At 39.1% G+C, this 27,170-nt stretch overlaps 1 protein-coding gene across 2 annotated transcripts; it reads left to right on the top strand.

Annotated features, from left to right (window-relative positions):
- Positions 1–10: 10 nt before the first annotated feature.
- On the top strand, positions 11–26,612 carry ACADSB (acyl-CoA dehydrogenase short/branched chain). 2 transcript variants are annotated; one of them, XM_045568273.1, is made up of 11 exons: positions 11–101; positions 7,957–8,116; positions 9,659–9,759; positions 13,634–13,840; positions 14,446–14,616; positions 15,658–15,783; positions 17,024–17,116; positions 19,819–19,908; positions 23,155–23,292; positions 25,419–25,518; positions 26,209–26,612. In XM_045568273.1, the coding sequence occupies exons 1-11, from the start codon at positions 60–62 to the stop codon at positions 26,277–26,279; spliced, it is 1,299 nt and encodes a 432-aa protein (XP_045424229.1). In that variant the 5' UTR covers positions 11–59; the 3' UTR covers positions 26,280–26,612. The 2 variants fall into 2 exon arrangements, with proteins under 2 accessions (XP_045424229.1, XP_045424230.1); XM_045568274.1 differs by lacking the exon at positions 11–101 and adding an exon at positions 3,988–4,010.
- The last annotated feature ends 558 nt before the right edge of the window (positions 26,613–27,170 follow it).

Genomic DNA, 27,170 nt, shown 5'->3' with positions numbered 1-27,170 from the left:
GCGCCGTCGCGCTGCCCTGGGGAACGTGGGAGTCACTAGCTACCTGGCAGGAGACAAGGATGCGGTCTTTGGCGGTTCGGCTCCTGCGCAGCAGCGGGCTGGTGAGTGCGTTCGTGGCGGGCGTCCTGGGGACTCACGGCGAACGCGAGGCCTTCTCCTGACGGGCTCGGGGGGCCGGCTTGAGCCCCGCACCACGTCCTGGGCATGCACCTCCCTCGCTCCCCCGGGGCCGTCTCCTCAGACCCTTTACCTGCGGGCCGACCACGAGCCGGACCTCCCTCCAGGCCTCCGGCACAGCTAGCCTCCCCTTCTTTAGGGAGGGCTGGGGGCAGCAGCTTGTGGGAAGGGGCCTGAGGACTGGTCTAGAAGCTTTAGAGAAACAAGCACCTTGCATGGAGTCGGAGAGCTGCGTTGGCAAGATGCCCTTTGCAGGCCTTTGGCTCCTGAGAGCCACTGAGTCTCGGATCTCACCGGTGCATAGATGTCACCTCTCCGATGCCCTAACCCACCTTCTCCTCCAGCAAAAGACTGTTATGATGTAGACCCAGTCTCATTCTGAGCAGAGCGACTCCCTGCCCTCCCTTCCACGGCCCCACTCGAAAAGTAAGGGACTTCAGAGTTGTTCGGACTTACAGTCCGGAAATTCCCTCCGCTCCTTATCTCATGGCAAGAGCCTGAGTATATTCCCTGGACGATCTTACCACCGTCCAGGGTGAAACCGTGAACTTGAACTGAAACCATCTTTCTGTTGTACTTAATTCTGATGTCTGGACCTATACAAGCTGTTCTTTCACAGCCCTTGTGTCAGGGTTGTCATTGCCACATTAAACATTTCTATGGCATGCTTTCCAGAACCGTCACACCTTTGTATACTCTTGTGTTTGTGCAATTCACTGGGAATTGTCCCCCTGCTGAGGCTTCAGAAACTTTTATATTTTCTTTGCATTTGCTTTAATGAGTTGAAGGCTTCTCAACTGTTCCCTCAGTCTTATGCCTGGAGGCAGACTTTTTAACCTTTTTGTCTCACATCAGAGATAATGTTATTTGTTTTACAGGCTTGAGGTGTTAGGAAAATTAATAAAGTTATGTCAGTATATTGTCACAAAGGAACAGAAATATGTTCTTATGATTACTGTTTAATACTGTTTATAATTATTGGTTAATAACTTAGCAAAGAAAGTTTCTTTGGTTTTACGATTTGACTCTGTTCTAGAGCCAACATTAATTGACCTAATACTCTGTGGCAAGCATGTTCTTTCTTGATGTTGCATCTGAGTAATCTCACTTAATTCTTGACTTAAGAATTAATTAATTCTTAGCAGGTAGTTAATCTTGCAGATTCATAGGTTGATGCTGAGAAAGATTAAGCCAAAGCCAGGAAGTGCTACAGCTGGTATTCAAACTCTGATCTGATTCTAAACATAACCTTCAAGCACTACTGCCTCCTCTGTAGAGATACCAGAGACCGATTTTGCTTGGATTTGTTGTTTTATTGTGGCTTATAGACCTTTATAGTTTTTATAGCTCTTTTACATAAGTTAGCTAATGTAATTGACTGAATGTTGACTGTGGCATGGTGGTTAAGACTGTGGGTTCTGCAGCCAGACTGCTTGGGTTTGAACCTGTGTTCTCTCACTTTGTAGTGGCATAACCTTGGAGAGCTTACTTACACTCTTTGTGTCTCAGTTTCTTGATCTATGAAATGGGAAGAATAATTGTACCTATTCCATAGGGTTGTTATCAAGATTAATTGTACCTGTTCTATAGGTTTGTTCATATGGTCATGTAAGGCACTTAGGATAGTGCTGGGTATAATCAGCTCTCAGTAAATGTTAGCTCTTACTGTCCTGCCATGCATGAGGCATTGTGTGCTATGGCAGATATCATAATAAGTAAAACACCCTGCCTTCAAGAAGTTTGTCTTTTAGTGATGAGGTTAGAACTATATCCATCTAACCTCATATCATTTAGACATGGAACAAATCCTAATAGGTCCACAGTCAGCCTGTGGGTTCACTGGAGAGAGAGGACTAGATCATTGGGAAAGAGACAGGCTCTCTAGAAACTGGGTTAGGGTTTTAGGAAGGAACAGGGGAGGTGAGAACACTGCAGCACAAGGGGAATGAGGACATTTTAAGTCATTTGAACAGAGTCAAATTGCAAAACCCAGGAAGTTTTCTATGCTAAGTTATTAACCAACAGTTATAAATAGTATTAAACAGTAATCATAAGATCATATTTCTGTTCCTTTGTGAAAATATACTGACATGACTTTAGCAATTTTCTTAACACCTCAAGCCTGTAGAACAGACAAATAAAATTAATTATCTCTAATGTGAGACAAAAAGGTAAAAGAGTCCTGCCTCTGAGCATTTGGTCATAAGTGGCATGAGGGTGGAGAAATGCAAGGTAGGGCTAATTTTGGTCCCTGTCCAGGGGCAAATAGAGAGCCAGCATTTACTGCGAACTTACTACGGGGCAGAGACAGCATTTTACATCCACTACCCTCTTTACCCTTCCTGTGAACCTGATGAAGTAGTTATTAGTGTCTTCATTTTGCAAATGAGGACCTCAGAGACAATACCCATTATTCCCAAGTCACACACAACAGTCAGGTTGCAGTGCTGACACTCAGCCCACCTCTGCCTTCTTAGATCTTTTCTGGTCCTGCAGGTAGATTAGAACTGCCCTGTCCATTTGGTTTGAGCAACACTATTAATGGAGAATTGGACCTAGTCAACCTGTGGTTCCAAAGGTATGCCGGATAGCAGCTGCCAGATTAAATATAAATCTTGTTTAGCTTTTTGCTGTTCGACAAAGTCAGCAGTACTTTTTCTTTTTTTTTTATTTATTTATTGAGACAGAGTCTTGCTCTATTGCCCTGACTAGAGTACCGTGGCATCAGCCTAGCTCACAACAACCTCTAATTCCTGGGCTCAAGCAATCATCCTGCCTCAGCCTCCTGAGTCTAGCTGGGATTACAGGCTCGCACCATGATGCCTGGCTAATTTTTTCTATTTTTAGTAGAGACGGGATCTTGCTCTGCTCAGGCTGGTCTCAAACTCCTGACCTCAAGCAATCCTTCCCAGACTCCTGGGATTACAGGCATGAGCCACCGCACCCAGCCAACAGTACTTTTTCAGAACATGTATTTGGCATCCAGGTAGAGAGAACTTGGTAGGTGCTGTGGTTTGAATGTGTCGCCCAAAGTTCCTGTGTTGGGAACTTGATCCCCAATGTAGAGGTGGGGCCTAATGGGAAGTGTATGGGTAATGGGAACACCACCCTTGTAAATGGATTAATGCCATGGCATTAGTTAGAGAATGAGTTCTTCATAAAAGGACAAGTTGGCCCTCTCTCCCTCTTGCCTTCTGCCAGGGGATGACAAACAAGTTACTTCCTCACTCTGTGCTTCCATTTCCTTTTTCTACAAAGTGAGAGAACAGCATTATTAAGTGAGATAACAGATGATACGTACTTAGGACAGCTCCTGACACATAGTAAAAACTCATTAAATACTAGCTATTAACACAGCCAGAACCCATTACCAGTAACTGCTAGAGGAGGAGGTGGGGAGAAGGAAACAGGATGATAGAAGTAAGAAAGTCTAAGGTACGTATGAAGTGAATGAAAAGATCACCATGGAACCTAAGCTGGACAATGACAGTAATGAAAGCAAGAGAGACTGTCGGGGACAAAGAAATTAGTTGTATGATGGGACTGGAAAGCTGGCCATGTTCTAGAAAAAATTGGTGGCATAGTAGGTTAGTGGGCAAGTGGAGGGACAGGAAGCTGTGATCTGAGGGAAAACATGGAGGGGATGGCAGTGGAGAGAGTCACTGGAGACGAAGAGTTCAAGGCCAGAGTGTTGCGTGAGCTGGCCTCATGGACTCTGCAGTCTCAGATACTGGCGTGTGTTGAGTGGAGAGGATGTTTGTAAACTAGTTTCAGCAAATAAGGGAAACTGGCCAGGAGGGCAGAAGAGCCAGCGATGAGGCATGGCAGAGAGAGTGAGTGATGGCCTGATCCTCTTGGGAAATGGTCGCCTTTCTTACTCCTTTCCCACCTCCCTTCCTCCCATGAGAGGAGGGAGGTGTAATGTTCTTGAGGCTCTGCTGAGGAGTAGGGAGTTAATGGACCCTACCTCCTTACTCCTAGAAAAGGAAGACTGTGAGAGAAGGAACAGTTTCCACTCGAGAGAGCTTCAGGGGAAGTAATGTACTCTGAGGAAAGTGAAGTTGCCCTTAATTGAGGAAAGAGAAAGGAATGTTCTAAGAAGTTGAAGGGGGAGAGCTTTGTGTAGTGCTCAGTGATGACTGACATCTGGGTCGACAGTCAGCCCATAGGGGTGCACCTCTGGAACTATCTCAGGGAGGAGAGAGCAAGAGGGCACATTTGGGCGGGGAAAAAATTGACTATTGGGATTTAAGGTAAAGTGCTATTGTGTTATGTGGAAGCGTTTTCTTTGAAAAGCCTGATTCTTTCTTTGTGGGTAAGCATGGCTTCTCCGATGTCTTCCCTTGCCTTTCTTATATGGTGAAAACATCTAGATTTGAAGCACTTTAAGAATGTTTGCAACAATACTTCATTAAGCTGGAGCATAATGGCAAAAGGGTTATGACTAACGGTGGCTAAACTTAAGGAGTTTAGCAAAAGAACCTTTACCAGAACATTCCACAGTCAGGTGTTCTTAACCCTTTTTTGTGCTATGAGTGAAGGGCATACTACAATGTAGTAAAGTTTATAGACATTTTCTCAAAATGTTCAAAAATGTATAAAATATATAGGATTATAAAGGAAATTAATTATAATAAAACAGTTCTAAAAATGTTTTTTAAATTGTGATATAGTAATATGTGCTTCTTAATAAGATCTGGCAGCAGTTCTAATAACTGCTGTAAATTTGAAGTACTGGTGAGCACAAGCAATACTTCAAGATATTTGTACCAGCTCAATGTGATATAAAAATATCTATAATTTCTTTTGATGACAAAGTCACAGATTCTGCTAATATTACTCTAACTAGTTGCCTACATTCATGATTAAAAGAAATGCTGTGTTTCAGTTATAGATTAGTGAAATAAAGTTGTGATTTTTTCCACTATCCAAGCTCGTGCACTCTATTGTTCTGTCCACAGGAGTCTCGAGGCCCCAGGCTTGATCATCACCACTACTAAGTGTGGCAGAACTCTGGTCAGTTGAGTAGGAAACAGCTCAGACTCCAGCTCTGAGAAAAGTATTTGGCAAGTCATAAATAACCATTATTCCATTCAAGTAGCAATTGCTGCTCTGTACAAAAAAATGTGATGATGTGGTGCAATGGGTTATAACTGTGGAAAATCATTTTGATGGAGTGGACACCAATGCTGCAAAGGCTGAGGTCACCACTGAAGGGCAGGGGACAGGAGAAAATCAACATCGAAACCTCGGGCCGTGCATTTAAAGGCAAGGGAAAGAAAAGTTTCCTTTATTAAAAACTGTCCGATTAAATAGACATTTTTTTCTGCCAGAAAAGGATAGGTACTATCTCTTAATGCTTTGCTTAAAGATGGATTCCACTCCACATACTTGATGATGAGTATCTTCAGTTATCTCACCCTACGATCGTATACCGTTTCATACTTTTTCAAGCACGTTTGCCTCTGTTATCTTGTCTGTGAATCTAAAATAATTGCTATGTGCTGAATGGTCACATACTTTGTCAGTAGCAGTATTGAAACTAAGGGTCTCGCAGTTGTGTCAGCAGGAAAAATAGGTATTTAAGTCCCGCTGGCTTAGTTTCTCGGTAGTGGGCTTTCTTCTAAAGATAAACTTAGGTACACAGGTGATATGTTGACTAAGAGACACATCGAATTCTGTAGTGGATTTAGTGAAGTAAATAATCTCCCTTAGAAATAAATGGGCAGGATATCGTAGTTTTTGAAATGTAATAGGCAAGTTTGATGAGCATTTTGTAGAGAAAACTAGGTGGCTCATGCTTTCACTCATTCACAAATATGTTGACCCCATTCAAGACTCCACCGCCAGCCACTGAGCAAAGTTGTCCCCCACACTCACCTCTCCTCCTTCTCCATAATATTCCCATTCTTCCTCCCTGGCCTTCTTTCTTTGTGCCAGCTGCGTCTGACCACCTTCTCTCCTGCTACTCAGCACATTCCTCGCCTTCTTGAGCCCCTTTGCACTTCCATTTCTTACCTCACTTCTCCTTTTTTTCATAATTTTAAAAATTGAATTTTTATTATTTTTTATTTTTTTAGAGACAGTGTCTCCTTGTTACCCAGGCTGGTCTCAAACTTTTGGCCCCAAGCTATTCTCCCAAGTCGCTGGGATTACAGGCAAACACTACTGTGCCCGTCTTACTCTTTCTTTTTAATTCTTTCTGTCTAACTCATCAGGAAGAAGACGATACCTCATGTCCCCTCTGCCTTCTTTCTAGCCCCGAATTTTCCTGTCCCAACTCGGTCGTTTAATGAGGAAAAAAAATAGTCCACATAACTTTGCCCTAAACTATCTGTCTCCTAATTCTGAAAGCAAAACAAAAAATTAACTAGGAAAATGGACACACACAGCAGACATATACATTTTTCCTCTGCCTGACCAGTGTTTCTTTTTCTCAGGTGAATCCAAGAGCAGAACTTAGGCACGTAATTGCAAAGTTTGGCTGATGTGCAGCAAAGATTGACAATGGTTTCAGACACAGTGACTCTGGTTTCTTTGTTTTCTCAGCGTTTCAAGTATATAGTCAAAACTATTGAGAAAGCATATTTCTTGTATTACTACATTTGTTAAAGGATTTGGAGCACCGCAACAAGGAGGTGCACTAATGGCAAGAAATGATGGCTGACAGCGTGACTGCATCGTTACTTGTCCCCCTTATGTTGTGACCACCTCCACTACTGCATTCCTAGCAGTTGTAGTAGAAATAATCACTAATGTTTATGTTTATTGAGCTCTTACTGTATGGTAGATACTATGCTAAAGCCTTTGTATGGATTATTTTACTAATCCTCACGGAACTCCAAGAGGTTATGATCTGTATTTTACAGGTAAGGAAATTGAGACTCTGAGAAGTTCTAACTGAGAGGTTAAAAATCACTTGCCCAGGTTGGACATGGTGGCTCACACCTGTAACCCTAGTACTTGGGAGGCCAAAGTAGGAGGATAGCTTGAGGCCCAGAGTTTGAGACCAGCCTGAGCAACATAGCGAGACCCCATCTCTACAAAAAATAGAAAAATTAGCAGGGTGTGGTGGTGTGTTCCTATAGTCCTAGCTACTTAGGAGGCTGAGACAGGAGTATCCCTTGAGCCTAGGAGTTTGAGGTTGCAGTGAGCTATGATGCTGCTACTGCATTCTAGCCCAGGCAACAGAGCAAGACCTTGTCTCAAAAAAAGAAATCACTTGCCCAAGATTACATAAGCTATTAAATATCAGATACCCTTATGCTGCATTGTCTCTTACTAATAAGAAGCTGAAGAAACAAAACCAGCCATGGAAATTACAAAAGCACATCTGCCTGGAGCCACTCAGGGCAGGGCAGATAGCTCTGTACCCTCAAGAGATTGCTCTTGATAGGAGCCAGTCTTAGACATAAGTAGTGTTATAATTCCAGTTTTCCTTTATAAGAAGTCAGTGGAATATGAAATACATTTTAAGAATTGAATTCCATCTAGAAAGCTCTATTTCCTTGATTGGTAAAAGTTAATTACTTGGGAAATTTGTTAATTTAAAGCAGCTCATTGCTAGATAAAGGAGACATCATATAATGTTAGCAAATTAATTTGTGTTTATATTGAAAAGATAGTGACTTGAAAAATGTACTAGGTTAAACTCCCTTACTTTATTGATATGAAATATGAGAATGGGTTGTAAAGTTATTCCCAAAGAAACTGATATTCAAATACCTTTCTTACTTTTGTGTGTTTGTGTTTCCTATTCACTGGGTGCTGTTCCTATAGCTAAGAAGAAATTTCCCAACTTGCCTGTCTTCGTGGAAAATTCCTCCTCATGTCCTAAAGTCTTCCCAGTCAGAAGCTCTACTTGATATGACAAATAATGGACTGTCATTTGCCCCACTGCAAACATTTACAGATGAGCAGATAACGATAAAGAGCTCCGGTAAGTAAATTTCTCAACTTCACCTTTTCCTCTGGTCATGAGTTGGGTCTATAATATGAAACTATGTGTGACGTGATTGGGAAATACGTTCATCTAAGTTTGTGAATGAAGAGGTTTTTTAGGGGGAGGAGTAATACTTATCCAAGATTAAAAGAAAAAAAAAAACAGAATAAAAGGCTAAAAGTTAAGTCTCTCCCACCCCTGTTGCCTGGTCCCCCAGTTCTTGCTGGAGTCACCTCGTTTCCAGTTTCTTATATAGCCTTGCTGAGTTAGAAGTAATTTAGTACCTACTTGTCTAAGCACAGAAGCAACAAAGATGGGCAAGAGAAAAATCACTGCCTTTAAGGAACTCATAGTCTAGTGGCAAAGACAGTCAAATAAAAGTAATAGTTTCAGAATAATATGGTAAATGTCATGGAGGGATTTGGGGAGCAAAACAGAGAGCACCTAAAATGAATTGGGGTGCCGTGGCAGGAAGTGGGCAGGGAAGCAGTCAAGAAAGGCTTCCCAGAGAAGTGGTTCTTCAGCTGTACTTTGAAGGATAAAGAGCAGTTGGCCAGCTGGACAAGGGACAGGAAGCCATTCTAGACAGAGGGAATCGCTTGTTCGAAACAAAGGAACCCTGGAGCAAGCCAGCATGCACTGAGCTCTCAGTTTAGCCCAGTGGCTTCTCTGCACACGTGCAGCACTTGGTATTATGATGCTGGGAAAGTTAAGAAGGTGCTTTCATCAAAATGAATTCTAGGTGCATCTAAGACTTAAAAGGTCTGGAACAGTGATTTCCAACTGGGGGCAATTTTGCCCCCGGGGGACATTTGGCAATATCGAAAGACACTTTTGGTTGCCACAACTTGGGAGTGGGAGGTGCTACTGGTAGCTAGAGGGGCAGAGGCCAAGGATGCAGCTAAACATCCTACAATTCCCTCTCAATAAAGACTTAACCTGCCCCAAAATGTCAACAGTGCCAAGGTAGAGAAACCCTATTCTGTATGACAATGCAGCTGTTAAAAGGACCAACCAAGGTAGATGGGATGTGCTGTCACAAAAAGATCATCAAGATGTAAGTGGGAGCAAAGCAAGGCACAGATAAATGTGCTCCTTATGCTTTCTATGTGTAAAAAGTACACATAAAATATATGTATCTATATAGATAAATATAGATGTTTTTCAAAGAAAAGTTTTCAGAGAGAATACACAATAAACTTAAAATTAGTTGCCTTTGAGTAGAGGGACTGGGGGGCAGGGAGTATGGCTTTCATTTTTAATTTTGTGCTTTCTATGTTTGTTTTTGTATCATATACATGAATTATGTATGTTTTAATGTCATCAAGGGTTACAAAGGGGATGAGGAATTATACATGTATGTGTTAAAAAAACTTCATAAATTGTATTTTAAAAGAATAAGAAGAGCACCTATATATATTTTAACTTATTAGTTAAAAAGTAAAATTTTTTCAGTAAACTCTTAATGAACTAATTATAATTTTTATTGATTTGACTGCCACTTGAACATAGACTGATCAGTAATTCTTTTTCCTGCAGTTAAAAAATTTGCACAGGAACAAATTGCTCCTTTGGTTTCAACCATGGATGAAAATTCAAAAATGGAGAAGTCAATAATACAAGGATTATTTCAACAAGGGGTATATTTTATAATTCTTCAAATTTCAAGCTTTTATAAATACATTTCAGTATTTAAATGTATGCATATTTTTAAATTTAGAGACTGTAATGATAGCATAATGAACTCTTCATTTCCTAGTCAAAATTATCTATTCTTTTATAGATTGAGGTCCTATAAGTATATTTATATACTTAGAAATTTTTAACAATGCAATTAACATTTAAAATTAGAAATACTGTGCTTTTCAAGGAAAAGTTTGGACGTGAGACAGTGATTTATTTTTTTAGATCAGTGGTTCTCAACTGGGGCCAGTTTTGCCACCTAGGGAACATTTGGCAATGTCTAGAGACATTTTTGGCTGTCATAACTGAGTCGTAGTACTGGCACATAGGGAGGCAGAGACAAGGGATGCTGCCAAACACCCTCAAATGCGCAATACGGCTGCCACAGCAAAGTGTTACCCAACTGAATGCCACAGTTAAGCAACCCTACTTTTTAAAAAAACTTTTTTCTTTTTTTTATCTTTTATTTTGCTGCTAAACATCCTATAATGCACTAAACATTTTTTCCGGTTTTAATTTTTTATTTGTATATATTCATGGAGTACAAGTGCAATTTTGCCATACTGATAGTTGCATTGTGGTGAAGTCATGGCCTTTAGTGCATTGGTCACTGGAGCAGCACTCATTGTACCCACGAAGCAACTTCCCATCATCCGCCCTCCTCCCCCTCACAGTCTCCACTGTCCATCATTCCACGCTCTGCTTCCACTGTGCATGTTATTTAGCTCCCACTTCTGAATGGGAACATGCGGTATTTGTCTGTCTGTGTCTGAGTTGTTTCAGTCAAGATAACGGCCTCCAGTTGCATCTATGTTGCTGCAAAAGGCATGATTTCCTTCTTTTTATGGCTGAATGGTACTCCATTGTGTATGTATACCCCATTTTCCTTATCCAATCCTCTGCTGTTGGATAGAACCGCTCTGGCTGTGGTATCGGCAAGTAGGCTCCCCCAGAGTATTTTAAAAATCAGAATGGCAGCAGCCAAGCAGCCCAGCTTCGAGAAGGCTCTCAAAGGCTCTTGGCGCAACGCGGCCCGCAGGCACCCAGCACACGCCCTTCCCACTGCCAAGATGCCCAAGAGGAAGCTCAGCTCGGCCATGAAGGCGCAGTCAAGGAGGAGCCCAAGAGGAGGTCGGTGCTGTTGTCAGCTAACCCTGCTCCTGCAAAAGTGGAAACAAAGCCAAAAAAGGCTGCAGCAAAGGATAATATTCAGACAAAAGAGTACAACCACAAGGGAAAAGGGGAGCAAAGCGAAAACAGGCCAAAGTAGCTAACCAAGAAACTAAAGAAGATTAGTCTTCTGTCCCACAGAAAATGAACAAACGAAAATTGAGGAGAGTCCAGCCTCTGCTGAAGCTGGAGAGAGAAGCCAGGTCGGATTAATACCACACACCATGTCTCATCAGTGGTCCCTGTCACCCTTCTGGTACAATCCAGAGAAATATTTTTATCAAGTATTTTGTAAAGGCAAGTTTTTTAGTAGCTCTAGAAACCTTGTTAAGGAGGGTCCCGCCTCATTCCATTTTTTTAAGTGTAAATGTTTTTTTTTTAAGAGGTGAAATCATTCTCTGGTTGTTTATTTTTTGGTACAACTAGAAAATAGTGTGGGATATTGAATTATGGGAGGCTTTGACTGTGTCAGCTTAACATTCCATGGATGGGGGTTAGTTTTTATATCCTACAATACAGAGCATACTAAATGGCAGTGTGGAGTCCCAGGCCTGCATTTAATGTCTCGAACATTTTAAATTACTTCTATTCCCATGTTGGTTTTTAGTAGACTTGTTTCCTAAAGAAAACCACTCCTTGATCATGGCTCTCCCTGTCAGAGTTCCATACACTCTGTAACATCTTTGGTCGTGGTTGTCCTGTTTTCCTAATAACTTTGTTAATGTGCTGTGAAAGATTGAAAATTTGAGTATGATAATAAATTGTGAATTGGTGGAACTTATGTAATAGCTTATCAACATTGGAAGATACTGGTACTTGATATCTTCTTAAGCAAAATTTGCCTCCAAATTTTTAGCTGGAAAGTCACTAGAATAACTGTTTTAAAAAAATGAAAATAAATGGCTTTTTAAATTTCGATATGTATGTTAAGAATTGTATACAAATTGAAATGTCAGTACTAATGCTCAATACAACTGATAAAATCTCAATTACAAAAGGATGTTTTGAAGCACAAAAAAAAATTAAAATAAAAATCACTGCACCCCACTCATCGTTTCTCCCTTCTCCATAGGTTTGAAGTGATATACTTTTTTTTTATCTCAAATACTAAAGGCATCCCAGAACTAGTGGCTGCTATGCAAAGCCATTGGCCTAAATCTTGTCTATCATCCTGTTTGAAAAATAACCTTTGCCACTTAGATAGTTTTATTTTTTTCCTGTTTTAAATGTTTTTATACCGTCTATAGTGGTGATTTTCCCAACTTTCTTTTAGTGAAACTCTTGGGAAAATAGAATCTTATGTGGAGCTCCATTGCATCAAACAAAAGTCCAATATGTAACTCTCTGTGAGTTCTTTTCTTAGTCAGGTTTTATTTTCATTATTGGCAGACCCTCTAGGCTTCTCTGAGAAGTCTTCTGACTTCACAGTGTGCAACACCTCCTGAGGGTGGTTCTTGCAGCCCGGGCTGTCTGCCCGCACCCTGCTACTCACCTCCACAAACTGCTCTTGCGCAGATGTGGCCTCACCTGCCTCGTCAGTCTTGTTGACCCAGCTCTTTGGTCACCTGCCATAATAGCTAGCAAAAACAATATTTCCACTTTGGGAGAAATTAGCCACTTTTTTAGAGAAGTGTTGTCTCTGACATCTGTTCAAGACTTCCCATCAGATAGTTAGCGTACCCTCCTCAGCCTTCAGGCACGCCCAGGGCCTCCAGTGCTTCCTCACAGAACCTCATTCATTTCTGGTTGTCTCACCATGTCAGTCGTCTTCCCCTTTTGTGGTTCCACCTTCATTACAGCTAAGTTTTCCTTAAAACATAAGAGTCACAGCCCTGGCTGCAGCATGCTGTGATTCCAAGAGTTTCTGGAAAGACTAGAACATTATCCTTTTGTCTGTTAACAGCTGTGGGTCTTGAATTACATGTACAGACATTCTCTTTTTGAAATTGAGAGTACTGTGGGAGTTTCAGCAGTGACTGAACAGTCAGACTTGTTGGAAAGCCTTGGCCAGCATTTGGTTGTGTTTACCAGGTACCTGTGCTTTGTCGAGTGTAGCTCTAGCAAACACTACCAAAGGTTGTCTCCTACCTATCCCGGACCTGCTAAAATGGCCCAAAAGCAATGGTCATTCAGTTATTATCTAGGCTAAAAAGGTCAGGGTGGAAGAGCCTGAATAGAAGAGATTATGCCAAATGCAACAGTACATATTCCCACTGAGGGGGAGGTTGTTTCATTCTGTTCCTTAGTACACTGAAATCAGTATAAAGGGGGCCATGTTGAAAAACCAAAACACCGTCTACAGTCGTTAAGCAGGCAACAACAGTTCTTAGCAAGAAATGTCATCAGAGTATATTTATGTTATATATTTTCTCATTCTGTTCAGTTGTCCTTCAAAGCATTTCACCTCTCTTCATTTCTTGGATCCCAAAAGGAAACAAATGATAGCATGTAATTTCATTTTTTTCAAATATATATAGTTTCTGTTACAGATTGTTTTGTTACTTATGGCAAAATACCCATACCAAATTAAAATAAAATAATACATACAAAATTTTAAAGTTGAGAATATATATGATTACTGTTTATTTTTGAATTTGTTCTTGCAAGAAATTTCCCCATATAAAATAGCTTTCTTAATCTTTTTCCTTGTTTTTCCTTTAGCTGATGGGTATTGAAATTGACCCGGAATATGGAGGTACGGGAGCTTCATTTTTTTCCACTATCCTAGTGATAGAGGAATTAGCCAAAGTCGATGCATCGGTGGCTCTCTTTTGTGACCTCCAGAACACAATAATTAACAAAATGATTACAAAACATGGAACAGAAGAACAGAAGGCCACCTATTTACCCAAGCTGGCTACAGAAAAAGTGAGTTGAGACAAGTTGTTGAAATGAATCTGATCTTTTCTAAGTTTACAGTATTTTCAGGAGAAAAGTAGCTGCATTGTCGACTTCATTATCCAGGACCATGATGCGAGCAACGCTCAGTCAGTTGCTGCTACTAGAAAAATGCACTCTGCCTCTCATTTGCCACTTAGAAATTTAGAGAATAATAATTTAGACAATAAAATTATTTCTTTTCTGTTCCAATTATATTTTCCAGTACCTGTTGATGGTTTCATTTACATCGAGATGTCTTCTTCTCATAATTATTAGAATCAATTTAGATAAACTTCATTATGTGTTCTTAAGTCTTTAAATTTCTCTTGGACAAATTCTAGCATATGTTTTGTAAAATAATACTGTCAGAATAACATTACAATTTTGGTAAATACTAAAAAAGTAGCTAAAGGTTTGACTTACAAATGTCCATTTTGCCATAAGTATTTGTTATACAGGGCATAAATGCAGTTATTAATTTGGTTTTTTTTTTTTTCTTTCTTTTTTCTAGGTCTGGCAGGCAATAAATATTAATTTTCTCTCTCTCTCTCTCTCTCTCTCTCTCTCTCTCTCTCTCTCTCTCTCATCTGCAGATAGGAAGTTTCTGCCTTTCAGAGGCTGGAGCAGGTAGTGACTCATTTTCTTTGAAGACAAGAGCTGATAAAAAAGGAAATTATTATGTCATCAATGGGTCCAAGATGTGGATTAGCAGTGCTGCATATGCAGATCTCTTCCTGGTGATGGCAAATGTAGACCCTAGTGTTGTAAGTTTAAAAACAAAATTTCTTTCCCTTTCCCCCTCATCTCTCCTCTTTCTTTTTCTTTTCCTCCTTTCATTTCCATTTTAGGATTTAGTCTTAAATTATCCTTCCCCTCAGTACTGAAAATGTTAGACTTGAACTGGCATCTTTTCACCCTTTTACTTATTAACGTAAAATAAATATTATTGACATAATTACTAATTACAGTCGGCCCTCTGTATTTGTTTGTTTCACATCCACATAGATTCAACCAACCACAGATTGAAAATATTCAGAAAAAAATTCCACAAAGTTCCAAAAAGCAAAACTTGGATGTGCCAAGTACTGCAGTGAATCCACAAGAATAAAGAGATGTGTAGGCATTGTATTAGTAAATCTAGCAATGATTTAAAGTATATAGCAACATGTGCATGGGTTATATGCAAATACTACTCCATTTTATATGAGGGACATGAACATCTATGGATTTTGGTATCCACAGGGGTTCTGGTACCAGTCTCCCCAGATACCAAGGCATGACTGTACATGGAGGGTCATTTATTAATTATCTCACAATATAAAGGAAGCTAATCTTTAATGTTGTAGAATTTCAAATTTTCTATTTAATAATGAAGAATTTAAATACTTATTTATACATTTATTTTAAGAATAATTTGTTCAGTTGGAAAATAGACATAGGAAAATGGTAAATTTTATCTTTCATCTTTTCGCTAATATAACATTTAATTGAATTTAATTGTTAAAACTTTAAAGTATATAATAAAATTAAATTTAAAATATGGAATTCTCATGATCATACAATACTTAGTGTAACAATAATTTTATGTCCATAATGGTTTCTGAAAAAGCAAAAGAAACGGTAAGGTTCTTGAGTTTGGGTCTTATGCCCTCCAGTCATTCTTGTTTCATAATACACATGTTGCAATTCTGAGTCCATTAGTATTTATTACCAACGTCCATTTTTAGTTTGCTTTTTACTTTGAACTCTTTAGAAACAAGGGATTTTATAAATCCAAGTGGTAATAGCATTTGAAATCTTTTTAGGGATATAAAGGAATTACCTGCTTCTTGGTCGATCGTGATACTGCAGGCCTTCACGTAGGGAAGACGGAAAACAAACTGGGGATCAGAGCTTCTTCCACATGCCCGTTAACATTTGAAGATGTCAAGGTGGGTATCTTAGAATATTCAATACAAGACTGATGTGGAATAAGCTTGCATCATAAGAAGTGTGCAAGAGAGGTGTCAAAATATCAAGTGGCTATAAGAAAGTATTTTGTAAAGCTCCTGAACAGTGCTCTAAAGTCACGACTTAATATACTTTTTATTAAGAGTTTAGGCCAAGAGTGGAAACCTTCCTGCCCGGTAATTGGCCTCAGGAGCAAATGCTGAGAATTGATCCCATTTATATTGTATAACTTGTGTACTTCTGAGCCATTTATACTTTATAAGTTTGATACTTGTGAACCCAACGTGGCTTCAGAAAAGGGAGTCTGGTGTCAGTGCACCAAAGGCCACCAGATGGGGATGTTGCTCAGTGAGAGTGGAAACCAGTCAGGCAGCGCCCACACTTTAAAGCTGAGTCTTTTGAAAACTGAGGAATAGGAGATGGTCAGAATGCTTATGCTTTAGAACTTTCTGTAGGTAGGACAGATTGTGCTGGGTTTTCCATCACTCACAATAGAGCTTGATCATTTTGTGCATGCATGTGGTGGCTAGGGGAGGGTTGTTTGCTTTACAAATGTCATTTGGATCTCACCACTTGGCCCCAACTGTCCTTCTCCTTCCTACTTTCCCTTTTCTTTCCCCTTTTTCCCCTATTCTCTCTCCCACCTGCCCATATTATAAAGTGAAGAATATTTCTTTATTCCTAGTCCTAATTTTTAAAAATTGTGAATAAAAACACTTCTGTTGCCCCTCTCCTCCTTTTTCCTCTTATGTGCACACACATAGGTGTACACATATACATATACAGACACTCCCCTCAGTTGATGTTTGTGAAGGTCAAGAGTCTCAACAGAAGAAAGGCTTTACTACTCTTGTTTTTGCAAGTACTTGCATTTTTTTTGTAGTTCCTAATACACTATCTCACACTATAGTATACAGATAAGAATTGGGGAAGAAATATTTATGTTATGGATGAATTGTATGCGATTTCTAGATTTATTCATTCATTCATTCAGCAAATCGCGCAAGGCTTTGAAGGATGCAGTCGTGAACAGTGGGATTTAAGTACCTTCCCTCCAAGAGCTGTGAGGAAACAGTGCAGGGGGAGACACCGAGATGTCAGCGAGTACTGGGAGAGAGGAATATCACACAAATTGAGAGTCTGAGTGCATTTAAAAAAACATGGTCAAAATGAATAATGTCAAATTAAATTGAGAAATAAGTGCACATTTGTATTTTTCAGGTTCCAGAAACCAATATCTTGGGACAAATTGGACATGGCTATAAGTACGCCATAGGGGCCCTCAACAAAGGTAGAATAGGAATAGCTGCACAGGTAAGTCCAACTGTAGCTCCTCCACAGTGTGAGTCAATTCAAATGGAAAAGGCAGACAATCTTGTGAGCCCAGTGAGTATTTGGAAGCTGTGAACACAAGATGGCACCCTTCCCCCACATGAGGTGAGAGCACGGCTTCGCTTACCTTTCGGATTCCATTGTGGTCAGTTATGGAAGTGTCCAGAGAGCTAAATAGCTGTCTAGAGATAACAGTTTTTCTGCTTTAATGTATTGTTCAGTATTTCTACCAATAACTTCTAAAATGTATTAGAAATTAAAAATGGCATTTAAAAAAAATCAACTTTTCAAGGCCTGAAATTCATTCTGGAAGGAATTTTTAAAATTAAGAATATTTATTCTACTATGTGGTAAAGATCTCTAATCTGTACATAATAAATAGATTTTGTTGCTTAGTGTTGTGCATGTGAAAATCAGACAATGTGTTTTTTTGGTGGCACATGAAATAAAAGAGCCACAATTGAATAGATATATGAGAACTATTTCTCTTTTATTAACCAAATTTGTCCTTTATAATGCATATTGTATTTTTCTATTAAGTGATATCGGTTTTCTAGATTAACAAAATGCATAATATCTTCGGTATTATTATAAATTACTTATTTTTGTAGAGTATATTTGTTTACTTTTAATCAGTGAGTATCCAAAATTTAAGAACTTGTAGCTTTTAGATTTTGAAGATGTTACATGTATATCAGCTGTTGGAATATACATTGTATTATTACTCTAGATTTTTTTCTGCTGCTGTTACTCTGCCAACAAATTATTCTTAGATCAAAACTTAACCCAGGTTTCCCACAAAGCTAGACAATATGTTATTAAAGAATATTGGCTTCTCAGTTCTTTTTAAAGTTTTTCTGTGATTTCACTTGTTCAGATATGGCATTAAAAACTACAGTAGTGGATCTCATTATTCCCAGACATATAAATAATATAGATGTTCTGGCAATAAAATACATGGCCTGAGCTTTAGTCTAATTACTCCAAGTTATCTTATAACCTAATTAAAAGTTAAGGTCAGGTAGTTACTATGTCTCGATGGATGCCTTTTAGAAGAGGAGGGACATCGAATGTAACAGTGAACTGAAGGCATCTGTCCTCAAAACCTTGCAATTAGAGAGAATTTAGTTTTTCAGTATTTATAATGGAAACATTTTACTCAGATGGGAAAGCCTATTTTAATTGACAACTGATAATGTCAGTCTTCATATCAACATAGGGTGTTATTTACATATTTTAAACTTAGATTATAAGGGTACAGTGACATCATCTTATCTCATAGGCAAAAGAGCAGTGAGTCTGCTACCTCATGTTAATTTGGGGTGGGGGGGTAGTTGTCCCTTTAATTTTTAACTTAATATTCTATTTTCTAGGGAGTTCAAAATAAAAGGCTGAAAGAAAATGCGAATGAACACTAATGAAATATTGATGAGTTTGTGGGCATTTCCCCCAAAAGCTTTAACTATTGATTTTTTTTTCTTTTTCTAAAACCTACATAGTTTGATATAATTAGATAGTGATTTAATGGCTGCCTAATGTTGAAATTTAGGAACCATTTCAAAGCTTGAGTTGTTCAATAGAGATAGAAGTTGGTTAGCAATGAGACAGTTTAGCTAAAATTGTCACCGTGTCATGATTTATTCTTCAAGTGTGTAAATTAATGTTTTTACCACTTGTTCTGTCTCTTTTCTTTTCTTTTTTTTTTTTTTTTGAGATAAAGTCTCACTCTTTTGCCCAGGCTAGAGTGCCGTGGCGTCCGCCTAGCTCACAGCAACCTTAAACTCCTGGGCTCAAGCAATCCTCCTGCCTCAGCCTTCCAAGCAGCTGGGACTACCGGCGTGTGCCACCAACATGCTGGGCTAATTTTTTCTATTTTTGGTAGAGATAAGGTCTCATTCTTGCTCAGACTGGTTTGGAACTCCTGAGTTCAAGCGATCCTCCTGCCTCGACCTCCCAGAGTGCTGGGATTACAGGCGTGAGCCACCGCGCCACCACCAGTTGTTCTCCATCGGTTGTTCACGGCCCTAGCTGTGCATTAAATCACTAAGGAGTTTTTAAAATGCTGATGTTTGGGCCACACTCCCTTACCCCTTCACTCCCAAGATTTGGATTCCATCGTTAAGCCCAGGTTTCAGTATTTTTTAATCATGTTCCCCAGATGATTCTAATCGAAGCTGCTCTCACATGTTCTAACGCCCTTGCTTGAAATTTAGTAATCCTAATCAAATACAAAATGGACAGGAAGGTAGAAGGTTAAAAAGTGACCATCCACATTTTACTTCTAGGAGAACTGGAGGAAGATACTATTCTATAGTCTCTGAGGCCAGTTCTGAGTAAAACTTCTGTGGCTCATTTTATGCCTGGAGAATCAGGTTAAAGGAGAAGATTCCTAAAATGTAGTCTGGTTGTGTGAACATAGCCTTGCTGGTATATTGACCTCTATGCTAGAATTAAATATACTCAAAAGAAATCACTCAAAGTTTTCCCCAATTGTCGGAAGTTCTTTTCTACAAATGCAGTGGGTGATGATGTGTTATTAACACACACCTCACCACCTCAGCACCTCCAGTTCTTCCCTTACCCCAACTATTCAATTTATGTGTAAAAGCAATTTACAACTTGGATAATTAAAAGTATAAACTTATAACAAAATAAGAAATTCTGATCTTTTATTTTTTTAACAGATGCTGGGACTGGCCCAAGGATGTTTTGACTACACTATTCCATATCTTAAAGAAAGGGCACAATTTGGCAAAAGAGTATTTGACTTTCAGGTATGTAATTATTAGGCCCTTTCTACTGTACTGGATTCTACCAGCTTCCGGGAAATGCAAAGCCTCAGGAAGGAATTGCCTCAAGGGGATTTTACTGGCAGAGGGGTGGGGAGGAAGGAATAGGCCTCAGGGAGTATACTTGGGAATGCCTTGATCTTTTCCAAGGGCAGAACGTAGTCCTTGAGGCCCAGCTATGGCACGATTCAGGATATCCTGGTGAGCACTATAGCGTCTCCTCACTGCTTCAGAAGTTCCAGGGTATGGTGTCTGGAGTGAGATTTCCTGGGTTGAAATCCTGGTTCTTCCACTTATTAGCTTTAAGCCATAGGCAAGTTATCTTGCCTCTCTAAATTTCAACTGCCTTATCTGTAAAATAATACTACTACTTGTCCTATTTTAAATTAGGTATGTATAAGGTGTTTCACACATTGTTTGGGTATAACAAATGTTCAGTAAATGGTAGCACTTGTTCTGAGTCCCCTGTTAGTCCTTAACCATGTGGTAATCCTCAGAGGACTACGCTCTGGCATGTCTTATAGAAGAACCAGTTTGCTGCAGTAAATGCAAATGAGATTTGATCAGCCAAGGATACTGGGAAATACTGGTCTGGTCCAATGATGCAGCTTCTCAGAACTCCCCCGGCAATCCGGGCATTCCTTGCTGGCAATGGTATTCTTCCTGTCCATGCGGAGGTCTTGCCAGGGTAGGGGCAGCCTAGAGTGGCAGCTCACCAAGCCTTTTAGACAACCTGAAGCATGTCACCTAAAATTCCAGAATAATTACTTTACATGGTTGCAAAACCTCCCTTCAAGCAGCTCTAGGCTCCAAGTACAATTTCTTATTACACTATCAGCTCTGTTGTGCTGCATTGTCTTCAAGTTTATAATAATGACGAGTACGCTCAAATTGTGCATGTGGAGAGACACTAGGCTATGCAAATGTACAGCCAGTTCAAGACCCATAAGGACTGAGCGCGGCAGGCCTGGCCACTGCCTACCACAGCCCATGCTATCATCCCCATCTTGTGCGTGGGACACCGAGACACGTGGAGTTTGAGTTCCCAAGGTCACATAGCTAGTATGATACCAAAATTATAGGTTTTTGCCTTGGCTCCTGGTCTAATTTACATTGCATTATAATAGAGTACTGGCTCAGAGCCAGCTGCCACAAAGATTGCAATGAAAGGGACAGAATGTCCAGACAGTTTTGAGAGTTTTTGACCTCCCTTGTACACAGGAAATAGTGTTTCTATGTGTATCTATATATATAGATAGGTCAGGTGTACTAATAGGTATAATCATAATGACATTTTTAGAGATGCCTAGTGTGAGTAATTTAAAGAAAACTTGGAAATTTGATCTTAAAAAGCGACATTATTAACTATGTGAAGTTTTGATTAAAGTTAGTAGGGTTTTTTCCTAACAACTTTATCACTTGGAGTGATTTGGTTTTTGCTTTGCGTGCGTTCATTCTTATCTTTCTCATCTCTAGACTATAAGGTCCTTGAGGGTACAGACAAGCCTGTTCATCTTGTTTCTTTCAATTGTTTATTCAGCATAGATTTATTGAACATCTTCTCCGTGCCAGGCCTTGTATTCTCAATGTAGTCAGGGAACTGGTATTCAGCAATGGTGAGTTCTTAGAGAGCAGGAAACATGCCTCACTGACTTTTCTGTTTCTCATGGTACCTCATGTGGTAATTGGAATAAACAACATGGATGGTGTCTGTAAGTTTCATTGAACTGAATGAATGTACTTTGCAAAAATAATCAGAATCTCTGAATTCCATATAAAAAGCCATAAAAAATTTCTAGAACAGTGACATTGACATATAAATAGACAAATTAACTGATGGAACAAAACAGGCCAGAAATAGACCCATGTATGTATACAAATTTGATACATAACAGAGATGATATTGCAGATCACAGAATGGAAATATTCTTTCCTTGGGGATACAAATGAAACTGTGTCCCTAGCTCACACCCTATAGAAAATAGATTTCAGATGTAAAGACATAATGTAAAAAGCAAAACTTTAAAAATTTTAGGAGAAAATAAAGGAGAATATCTATATGATCTCATGGTAGGAAAGGATTTTGCAAATAAGACACAAGAAATATTAATGATAAAGATAGGATTGGTGGTAAGATTGGTAAATTTCTTTTCCTCAAAAGATGCCATAAAGTGACAAGACAAATCAGAAGGGGAAAGATATTTACTCTGCACATAGTTTTATGGGTATGTACTTAATTATTATGTTTCATAACCTTCATAACCTATATGTTTTTTGTACATATCAAATATTTAAGAAAGAGAAGAAGAAGAATCTATAGGATATTTATGAGCAATGTTATTTTTCTTCAGCTTATTCCTCCATTTTTTAAAAAGGCCATTCCTGAGATTATTGTGTGATTGCCTTAATCAAGGTTCTCTGTCTTAACATTCATCACACATTATTATAATTGTTATCTGTTCTCCCCACTGGACCGTATGAGTCATGAAAACAAGGAATTGTGACTATAATGTTCAGTGTGATTCCCCCACCACCCCACACAGTGCCTGGCATGCTGTAGCTACTTGGTAACTATCTGAGTGGATGGATAGGTTAGGCATGAGAAACATTTCAGTTTGCAATAAACATCTATGCCTATTATTTCCAGGAAATTTTTTATAACTATAAATGTTAATATCTGTATTCTCGCTCACTAAGTCAGTTTCTTTCATTGACAAACATTGAGTGTGCACCTAATCACCCTCGAAAATTTCAAGGTGGGAGTAATTGGTGCTTCAAATATTCCTTCATTACCTTGCAGGTAACATGTTATAATGCCTTGGGGCCCTATAAAAAGTCAAAATTTTCTTAATTCAAGGAAATAAAGAACATATTCAAAGTTTTGCTATGCAGGGATTTAGTTTAAGTTCAATTTTGATCATAAAGAGTTGAAAATAATTATTAAATATAACAGTCAAATTTTTAAACTTTGTGATAATTTATTATTTAAATCTTGACAATTGTGAGGAAATACATGGACTTTGAAATTTTTCTAAGAAAAGAGGGTTTAGCAATACTTGTAGTGTCATATTTCATTTTAGATTGCAGATTTTAAAATACTTTAAAGAAATGAGTGTGAATTTCCTTTGGAGTATATTTTGAGCCTGGCAGTGTTGTGCATCCAGGCAGGACTTTGAGGATGAGTTGCTTTTCAGAAATCATAATTTTCTAACTTGGTCCTGAATGTTACAGGGGCTTCAACACCAAGTGGCTCTCGTGGCCACCCAGCTGGAAGCTGCAAGATTGCTAACGTACAATGCTGCTAGGCTTCTAGAAGCTGGAAGGCCATTCATAAAAGAAGCATCTATGGCCAAATACTATGCATCAGAGGTAAAAAATACAATACAGTACAATACAAACAACAAAATAAAAGTAATTCAGTATTATAATTGATCCTTCTTTTTCTTTCCAAGATATGTTGTTAACCTTTTCACTTAGGAACATTGGTTGAATTTTGGTTGTTTTTCAAGTACGATAACATGGACTTTCCAGTTCCTATAATAAAAAAGCAAAAAAGTAAAGCTGCTGTAGGGAAATGCTTTCATTCAGTGAGGTCTCGGTGTTTTTGTGAGTAGCCCAGATCAGACAGACCAGCCACCACGCATCCATGGTTGAGCTTCCTCTCAGTGACAGTCTTGTGCCATCACTTCAAGTTAGGGCAAGGTGAATGCCATGGAAGGTGATGTCTTCATAATGTGAGCGAATGAGATTAAAAATACCAAGAAAAGACTATCTATTTTTTTTAATACTTTCTACTCGTATGTACACATTTTATATTTAACTCATTAGACTTTGGCCAGAGAATTTAGCCAAACCATTGGGCAGCTGTTTCCTAGCCTCAGTGATACGTTTTAGACATTCCATGGCTTTAAATACTCATTCAGCCTCTCTGGCCCCTGAATTTCATCTCCTGCCTCAACTTCCCTTCTGAGTTTCAGACTAATATACCCAGCTTCTGCTTTGCCCGCCCACCCAGTGCACCGTCAGAACCGGAACGTCATCCTGACGCCCTCCTTTTCCTCATCCCCCACGTTAAATCCATCATCAGTTCCTGTGGATTCTACCCCCAAAAAGATTTCTTAAATCTGTTTATTTCTGTCCTCTGCTGCCACCTGTCTAGTCCAGCAGCATCACTTCCTAACTGAACTCCTGCAGTCACCTCACTGCCCTCTTGGCCCCTGTCACTTCCTCCAGCGCAGTCTGTCCCCTTTCAAAGTAGTGTCTGTGAGGCCACATCACTCTCCAGCTTTAAACTCTTCAGTGGCCTCTTGCAACAAATGGAACTATATTTGTATTAGATTCCTATCTCTGCTGTAACAAATTACCAAAAATGCAGTGGCTACAGCAGTAGTTTTATTCTCTCTCACTTCTGGATGTCAGAAGTCTGAAATGGGTTTCACTGGAATAAAATAAAGGCATCAGCAGGGCTGCCTGTGTGGACATTCTAGGGAGAATCCATTTCCAGCTTCTAGAGGCTGCTCGCATTCCTTGATGCGTAGCCCCTTCCTCCAGCTCAAAGCCAGCAGTGCAGCATGTTCAAGTCTCTGCTCTGCTTCCTGTCCCCGTGGCCACATGGCATTGGATGGTGTACTCTCCTGCCTCCCTCTTTCCCCTATAAGGACCCTCATGATTACCTTGGGCTCACCCAGATAATCCGGGATAAGCACCCCATCTCAAGGGCCTTCCCTTAGTTACATCCGCAGAGTCCCTATTGCCACATAGGGTGGCATATTCTCAGTTTCTGGGGATTAGGATGTGGACGCCCTTGAGTGGCCAGTGTAATGTTCAAACACTCACCATTCGGTGAGGTTGGCCTGCCCTCTACTCTCTTTTCACAGCTCACCCCGATCCCAGCCACAGGCTCGCTTGCAGGGCCTTGGGGGCGAGGAGCCCACTCTCCCCTGGAGCCTTTCCTCATGTTGTTCCTCGGCTTGAAATGCCCCCAACTCATCCTTTAGGTCTCAGCTATGCTGTTACTCCCTCAGCTATTCTGCCATCTACGTCACATCAACTCTCCTAACAAGCTCTCCTTTCACCCCAGGCCGTTTTTCAGTTTCTGTGCTTGTTGGTTTAATGTCTCTCAATGGCCACCAGGACCAATGGGGCAGTGACCAGCCACCCCCACCATTGCATACCTGGCAGCTGGCAGAGTGTGGGGCATAAAGAAGGCTCTGGATAAATGTTCCCTGAATGAACAATTCTGCTCAGCAGCAAGCACACAGTGTGAACACTACTATAATTTTCTTAAGAAAATGGGAATTCTGTGAATTAATAGGATATTTTACAGAAATTATATAGAGAATATGACTACAGAGACATTGCTAGTTTATAAAGTAACTTCATTCCTTCCAGTTCCCAGTACCAGTAAATCCATGTTGTTAAAAATGTGACACAGAAGTGTTTATAATGCATAAGTTCTGTGGTTTCAATGTGTGATTTGCTTCTTATTTTTGTAGATTGCAGGGCTAACAACTAGTAAATGCATTGAGTGGATGGGAGGAGTAGGCTTCATCAAAGATTACCCTGTGGAAAAATACTTCCGAGATGCAAAGATTGGTAAATAGATTTTTTTTACATTTTATTTGCCTTTTTAGGTGTTTTGGCTATTTTATTTGTCAATTTTATATAATATTACTGGTACCTAGATAAAGGCAATTTTAATCTCTTCAGTAGATATTTATTGGCTTTCTTGTTTTCTTGTGGCTGAGTTTTTTTCCCTATAAAAGAAGAGGGGTATGTTTTTAAAAACACCAAATTTCCTTTTAAAATATCTTAACAGGCTTTTCAGTAAAAATACAAGAAAATCTATCTTAATTTTTTTTAATTTTAATATTTTATAATTAGTGTAGTTTAAGGCTGTTCTTTGAGGAATCATTCTAGTGTCAGAAGCTAAGTGCTTAATAAAGCCTGAGCCATTCAGCTCCACGACTAGATAGGAAAATAACAGCGACAGCTCCGAAAGCTACCTGTTCCTTAATAACAGTCTGAGTTTATGCATTAATGGTTTGAGAATCAAAGTCTTCAACTCTTTAATACTGATTCTGGACATCTATAAGCCAAATGGAAGATTGTCATCTCTTAGTCAAAATTACTTTGTCAAACAGTACTATGTTCAGGGGACATTGAATGATGTTACTAGTAACAGTTTTATAACATGCAGAGCTAATGTGCATAGAGCTATTTCTTATATAGACTCTTAGCTGTGGTTCCACTCCCAATTGTTCCTTTTGCTCCCTTTTGTTTAAGGTGTAATATATGAAGGAACTTCCAATATTCAGCTGAATACCATTGCGAAGCTCATCGATACGGAATACTGACATCTATAGGAATGTGACTTCTCCTGCTGTCATTGCTGTAAAATTTTAAACTATTGTGCCTTGTTGGAGATGTAAACCTCCAGAGCATTGAAATATTTTATTTAAGCCTTTAGCTGTGGTCCTGGGGGCAGGCCTTTTAGATTCCACCGTTTCAGTCTGCTTAACGTAGGCACAGGAGATCATATTTTTAAATTTGGGAAGACAAGCACCCATATTTCCTCCCAAACTGGTTTTAAAGTTCTATACATATTTATAATATCATTCTAGTTTCAAAGTATAGAGAAGTTTCACCTCATCAGCATTTGGGAAAATAAAGACGTTTGAAGTACTGAATTACTTATAGAGATAGTTATTTTATAATCCTATTAAATCTTTATCTCGTGGCATCAGTCAGAGAAACATTTGTTATAGGAGGCAATTTTTACTCAATACTCTTTTCAATTCTAAGTGGCTAAATGAGGTAAAAACTAAATAAAAATTTATTTAGGAAAATCTAAAAATTCTAGTTTTAAATATGAGAATGGGTAGAAAATAAGCGTATAACTTTGTAGGTCATATAATTGAAGAAAACATTATTTTAACAAAATAAATAAAGCAATATAATTTGTTACTATGATTGATCTTTATAAAAGATACAGTCTATGATAGCTTCAGCAGGTCATTTTAAAAACAAGTCTCTACGTTAGTTTTCAAGTATAAGGTTTATGTAATTTGTTTTAATAATCAGAAACTGCTGCACAGTATTGTAATAATCATTCTATTATGCACTATTTTTCAATAGTACAATTTGTTTCTGTATTTTAATTGAAATAGTGTATTTCCTCAAACTTGGTTACTGGGCTTTATCCTGAATAGTAATTCAGAAGTTGGCTTTTGGTTCAGTGATTCTCA

This window comes from Lemur catta, chromosome 14 (assembly GCF_020740605.2).
Source record: "Lemur catta isolate mLemCat1 chromosome 14, mLemCat1.pri, whole genome shotgun sequence".
NCBI classification, from domain to species: Eukaryota; Metazoa; Chordata; class Mammalia; order Primates; family Lemuridae; genus Lemur; species Lemur catta.
This window is presented reverse-complemented; position numbering and strand designations above follow the sequence as displayed.